Raw genomic sequence first — 7051 nt, 5'->3', positions numbered from 1 at the left:
TTGTTCCCCATTATGTTTTTTGTGTTTAAACTAAATCTGAGGATTTAATTTAAAGGGTGACAAACATTTGAAAATCTCCATTACTTTAGTGCTTCAGTTGTTGGCGGATGTCATCGTCATAATAAAATATTCTCAAAGGACTTGTTGAACACATTATTGTCAACATCGACACAATCACCGCTTCAACTTTCGTAATCGTGTCACCCAGAGCTCAGCTCAGCTTTATAATGCTGCTCACGCACAGAGTGACTCGTTGACGACGACGGCGGTAGTGGTGGTTTTTATAGTTCGCAAATAGTGTCGCTTTCACAAAAAACATCTTAGAGGAAGTGTCACTGCCTAGGGGAACAGCGGTGATGCCGGATGGCAGACAAGTGTTTGGGTCTTTTAATACTCCCTGGGAGAGTTGGAAGAAAAAGTTTGCAGTACTTATGCTTATACTGCTGATGCTGTTGTTAAAATTGTACTCGTAGTCCTTGCGCGTCTATAAATCTCATTGAACATCAGCGGCAGCATCGTCAGAAGAAATCGGCGGAAGCCACACCATCATCAGCTGCAGGATGTTATGCTGCGATATTGAATAACAAGGATGTAGCAACATGTATGCTGTTCCTCCTCTTGCGTATTGTATCGAAGATTTAGTTAAGTTCAGTTCAGTTCGGTTGATCTTAGCATCAAGGGACAAAGTAATTTGGAAAGCACTTTGTGTGCATGAATGCATCACTAGACCGAAGACAGAATGCAACGAGTTGCGCTTGCAACACCATCTCACATTGTATGTGCCTTGTCTTGCCGTGAAGCTCGCAGACTAACAGACAGCGATGAGCATACACAGCTATATCGCCTGGCGCTTATCGTCGTATGGCAAAAGTTTGTCGGTTTCGACAAAAATGATGAGAAATTGTTTTTAGGGATAACAAAAATGCAAGGAAGGATATGCGAATTTTAAGTTGCAAAGTTTGTTTTTTATTTTCGTTTTCTTTTTATTGCAGTTATTGAATCTTTAGAACAAAAGCGTTCACGAAATGTCATGAATTGACAAATTTATGAGCATGCTTTGACGACATTAACGTTGTTCAATAGAGCCTTCAAGTTATTAACTTTTCTTTTTTTGTTACGAACAGCAGGAAAGTTCTAGAGTTTCAAAAAGAAGTTTATAGCAAAGAGGGTTTTAAGGGTGGTCAATTAAAACTTTGTGCGGTAAAGAAAAAAACAATCAATGAAATTTTATCTAAGGCAAGATGTTAATGAATAAAAGAAAATGTTCTATAAAGAGAAAATTTCAATAAAATATTTTCATAGCACAGAATTGGAATGAGAGTTTCGCTAATGATAAAAAGTCGGTCATAATTTTAATGCAACTAAAAACAAAACTTTGATGAAATATTTTTCAAAGTCAAAAATTCAATGAATGTTTTTTAACCATTTCCAAAGATAAACAACAAGTAAAAAGACCTTAAGTTCGACCGGGCCTTCCTTAGAATAACCACCACCTCGGGAATACAAGTAAACCACCTTTCGTCAAAATCTGGCGAAAAATGCATACCTAATGCCCCATAGCAGCTATATCGAAATATGTCCCGATATGGACCAAAAACTTAAAGTGTATAACAAAATATTGATCTTTTTAGTAGCTGTATCTAAAAATAAACCGATCTGAACCATATACGACGTGGACATCGACAAGCCTAACATAAGTCCCTGTGTCGGATTTCAGTGAAATCGGATTATAATTGCGCTTTTATGGGGCTAAATCTTGAAATCAAGAGATCGGTCTATATGGCAGCTATATACAAATCTAGACCGATATAAGCCAAATTGAGGAAGGATGTCGAAGGGCCTAACATAACTCACTGTCCCAAATTTCGGCGAAATTGGACAATAAATGCGCTTTTCATGGGCCCAAAGCCTTTAGTCGAGAGATCGGTTCATGTGGCAGCTATATCCAAATCTGGACTGATTTGTGCCACATTGCAGAAGTATGTCAAGGAGCTTAACATAACTCACTGTCCCAAATTTTAGCAAAATCAGATAATAAATGTTGCTTTTATGGGCCTGGGACCCTAAATCGGCGAATCGGTCTATATGACAGCTATATCCAAATCTGAACCGATCTGGGCCAAATTGAAGAAGGATGTCGAAGGGCCTAACACAACTGACTGTCCCAAATTTCGGTGGCATCGGACAATAAATGCGCCTTTTATGGGCCCAAAACCTTAAATCGGGAGATCGGTCTATATGATAGCTATATCCAAATCTTGATCGATCTAGGCCAAATTGCAGATATAGGTCGAGGGGCTTAACATAAGTCACTGTCCCAAATTTCGGCGACATCGGACAATAAATGCGCCTTTTATGGGCCCAAAATCTTAAATCGAGAGATCGGTCTATATGACAGCTATAGCCAAATCTTGATCGATCAAGCCCAAATAGGTATATGCGGAGAGGCTTAACTTAACTCACTGTCCCAAATTTCGGCGAAATCGGTCAATAAATGCGCCTTTTATGGGCCCAAAACCGTAAATCGAGAGATCGGTCTATATGGCAGCTATATTCAAATCTGGACCGATCTGAGCCAAATTAAAGAAGAATGTCGAAGTGCCTATCTCAACTCACTGTCTCAAATTTCGGCAACATCGGATAATAAATGCGCCTTTTATGGCCCGAAAGCCTTAAATCGAGAGATCGGTCTATATGGCAGCTATATACAAATCTAGACGGATCTGTGCCACATTGCAGAACTATGTCGAGGGGCTTAACATAGCTCACTGTCCAAAATATCGGCGACATCAGACAATAATTGTGGCTTTTATGGGTCTAAGACCATAAATCGGCGTATCGGTCTATATGGCATCTATATCCAAATCTGGACCGATCTCAGCCAAATTGAAGAAGGGTGTCGAAGCGCCTAGCACAACTCACTATCCCAAATTTTAGCAAAATCGGGCAATAAATGTGGCTTTAATGGACCCAAGACCCTAAATCGGCGGATAGGTCTATATGGCAGCTATATCCAAATCTGGACCGATCGGGACCAAATTGCAGAAAGATGTCGATGGGCCTTATATAACTCACTGTCTCAAATTTCACCAAAATCGGATAATAGATGTGGGTTTAATGGTCCTAAGATCCTGAATCGGTGGATCGGTCTATATGGGGGCTATATCAAGATAAAGTCGGATATAGCCCATCTTCGAACTTAACCTGCTTATGGACAAAAAAGGAATCCGTGCAAGGTTTCAGCTCAATATCTCTAGTTTTAAAGACTGTAGGGTGATTTCAACAGACAGACGGACGGACATGGCTAGATCGTCGGAAATGGATATTTCGATGTGTTGCAAACGGAATGACAAAATTAATATGCCCCCATCCTAAAAATTTAGATTTTTATAATTTCTGACCTCAAATTATGACCTCTTGTATAACAGAAAAGTTGTTTATTTAATTATTTTCTTTTATCCACTATGTGGTCAGTGATAGGATTATATGTTTCTATTTATACAACATAAGAGTGCTTAATGTCTCTATTGAAACCATTAAATTTTCCCTCTTCTGACTTCAAAGCACGACTACTGTGAATGGCTGCATTAATATTGCCATACGGCTTGTCTATCGTTATCATCACCAGCGATTGTCATAAAGAAAAATCACTGTGATTTTCATCCCCATAGTTTACTGAAGTAGCGTAGTGAAGCGTGTTATTGGTTGCTCTGGCAGACTTAAATGGCAATAAATTTCCCTCCCATACGCTAAAAGGGAGGAAAAGTAAAACAAGTGTTGCACATTTCTTTTAGCTTATGTTTGTGTTCTTGTTTGGGGGTGGGGGTTGTTGTTTTTTTTTTGCAATAAAGACTGTTAATACTTACTCGAAGGCAAAAAATAACGCACTTGTCCCCGTTATCAGAATGCACGTCAAATAAAATACGCCCGTGTGAGGAGCAGACATTAACAAACCATCACAATAAAATTTATTACGTCCGGCAAATAGTTCCCATTTGCGTGTGACGCGTGTATTTGGTGCCATGTTACAGCAGCAACAGCAGAATAAATTCATTTAGGTCTCCTCCAACGCCCCAATGGTCTCACACGCAGCACATGCAATCGCATGCAAACACTCTCCTTTAGTCACCACGTTGCACTGAAAGAAAATCAAACTCACTCACACACACACACCCATGCACGCACTCAGACTATCTGCTTGTTGGTTACTGTCAGAGACAGAGTGATGCCGGTGTAGGTTAAAGTGGTGTGGGTCCTTTGTGAGCAGAGTAGAGCTGAGAGACGATGATAATAAAGTCGCTGCGATAGAGAGACCACACAATGTATACTGAGTTGGGCTATTGGGTTGTGCTATCACCACCACATGCACACGCACACCCAACCACTCACTGCTCACTGCTCAAATCCAATTGAGTAATTGTTCGGAGTTAAATGATGATGTTGTTATTACTGGTGCCGGCAGATGTTGATGTGGGGGTGTGAGTGTGCGAGAATGCGTAATTCACACAACGGAGACAGCAAAACACACGGATGCTGACTCAGACACAACCCCAGCTGCTCTAATAAATAGTCAGACTGTTGGTTGCTGGTTTGCTTGCTTGTTTGGTAGAACCTCGGCGGCAGAGTTCTTTGTTGTTGTTTGTGTTGATGTTGTGTGGTTTAATCTTTAGGATTTAAGTAGGGCTCTCAGGAATCCCTGCTGTTATTATCGTTTGTTGGCGGTGTTATTGTTGTTGTGCTGCTACTACTATTGATGTTAATGCGTGTTTTTCAGTGTTGCTTTTTTTTCTTGGTTGTTTTTGTCTTGGGTCTCTCAGCACTCTCAACGAATGTGCCAATGTTGCGAGACAGCAAATAACATCATGTCGAGCAATATTGTCCTCTTGTCCAGTTTACCCCAAGAACAGCAACACATTCATAAAACTTTGTAGCAGTGATGGGAAAAAAATTACGGCTACAAAAAAACGAATGAAAACGTTTCAAATCGTAAATGATTTTCCTGTACCGCTGCTGCTGTTGCTGTTGCTGGTGACGGTGATGATGACGATGATGGTGATGGCGACTCTGCCCTTCGTTCGTCTCGAATGCTGTTGCTGCTGATGTCCTTGGGGCCAATGCTGCCAATGTGTTTTATTACGGTTTCTGTTTTTGTTTTTTGTGATGGACTTTTTGCTGCGGTTTTGTCTTGCTCAGGGAAATTCGAATGTTAGCCTGCAGTTAGCTGTGGTTGCTGTTCTTACTGTTGTTGTGTTACGTGCAAATGGATGAATGAATGAGGGACTGAATGAATGCCTGGTTGGCTGTCCAACTGCTGGTAAGGTAGATTGACAGTAACACAGAAGCGACCGACACTTTTAACTTAAAATTTGGCTAATTTCACATTTGCCGTTACGTTAGCACTCTGCTGTAGACAAATGATGATGGTAATGGCTGCGCTACTGCTGGGTTTTTCGTTTCAATGAGTCCTTTTTGTAATTGGGAGAATTTTGTTTCGTGTTTTGTTTTCAGTCGTTTTGCTTAGTTTCTTTCAGAATGTTAATGGAGTTTTATTTGTTGTTGGTATTCCGCCTCATTTAGGTAAAAAAGATGCTTTTTATTTGTATTTTTCGTTTCGATTTTTTTTTCTTCTTCTTCCCACTTTCAGAGATAGAAGTAGAGAGGAAATATTAACGTTATTGCTGTTGTTCTTCTTGTAGATTGGTGCTATCGTCGATGTAGTTGGTGCTGATGGTAACTTCCGTTTCCTTTTTTAAATATTTTTCTAAATTTCCCTTCGGTAACTTCTTCGTTGATGTGTGGCTTATTTCTTAGTAACATCATGAACCTCCTGCAATCGTCGGCGTGGGGGTTTGCCTTTGTGTGTGTGTTTGCGTGTAGGCTCCAACGTTGAGGGCACGATTTAAGGTTTCCTTTCTCTTGTCTCTTGTCTCTGGATTTTTATTTTTTATTGCTGTTTATTAAGTTGCTGGAAACTCCATATTAATGCATAAGCGCCAGGCATAGAATATTTCGCCATTATTTGGGTAAACATTTGTAGAGTAACTTTGTCGTTGTTGTAGTTGTTGTTGTTACAGTAGTCGTTTGGATGTTATTGCTTTTATGCGGCACAAATGTTCCATGTTCCAGTATATGAGGAGCAAGTCATAAAGCCTTTTGTTGGAAAAAAAGTCTTCCCCTCTCGAACTTTGTTGGGCTGTAACGAGAAAAAATAAAACAAGAAACTTTATTGAAATGATATGCCTAGGTCTGAACAAATAAAGCCTGGCAGCGAAATTATTGCCCATAAAATTTCCCTTTGCTACATGTATGAGCACGGTATGAGCAGTATGTCAATGTGCTTTAAATTATGCCCAGACATTTATGTTTAATTTAAATTAAAAAAATAACAATTTTTATCTTTTGTTCCAATGGGTATGAGTGTGTGCGTGTGCGTTCATGAGTTTAGAGTAACACATCCTGTGTATAAGTTATGTAGAATTTATAACTCATACGTCACAATGGGCAAATAAAAATGAATTAAATTCCTTTGTTGCCAACAACTCTTCATAAGGGGGATTTATTTGATATATGCGCACATATATACATAAATAAAAAACATATGAAAAGTATATCAGACATGCCTAAGCAGATTTCCGACAACAAATTAAATTAAAACAAATTTTGAAACAATAAATATATAAAGAAAATAATTATAATAATGACATATGGCTCAAATCGGTTTCAGATATAACTGGCATATAGACCGATGTGCCGATTAAGGGTCTTAAGCCCATTAAAGTTGCATTTATTACCCGATTTCGCTGGAACTTGACACAGTGACTGTTTTAAAGCCTCCCGTCATCCGACCAGCTTATGATCCAGATCAGACTGTATTTAGATACAGTTGCCATATAGACCGATTTTCCAATGTAGGGTCTTAATCCCATAAAAAGCACATTTGTTGCCCGATTTCGCTGAAACTGTGACTTGTATAAGAGTTCTAGGGACCTGAATCAAAAATGATCCAGACCAGCCCCCATTTGCATATTACTATGGATATGGTGGAGTTGTT

At 39.4% G+C, this 7051-nt stretch overlaps 1 protein-coding gene across 4 annotated transcripts in view; it reads right to left on the bottom strand.

The window, feature by feature from the left end:
* LOC106092868 (palmitoyltransferase app) overlaps positions 1-7051 on the bottom strand; it is a 448575-nt gene that overhangs the window by 78364 nt on the left and 363160 nt on the right. For all 4 annotated transcript variants that reach the window (XM_059360946.1, XM_059360942.1, XM_059360945.1 and 1 more), the window contains exon 5: positions 3867-6193. In XM_059360946.1, coding sequence (XP_059216929.1) covers positions 3867-4054 — 188 coding nt within the window. In that variant the 5' untranslated portion in view covers positions 4055-6193. The remainder of the gene's footprint in view (positions 1-3866; positions 6194-7051) is intronic.

Source organism: Stomoxys calcitrans, chromosome 1 (assembly GCF_963082655.1).
Source record: "Stomoxys calcitrans chromosome 1, idStoCalc2.1, whole genome shotgun sequence".
Classification (NCBI taxonomy): domain Eukaryota; kingdom Metazoa; phylum Arthropoda; class Insecta; order Diptera; family Muscidae; genus Stomoxys; species Stomoxys calcitrans.
The sequence above is the reverse complement of the archived record's forward strand: the minus strand, read 5'-3'. Positions and strand labels throughout refer to the sequence as shown.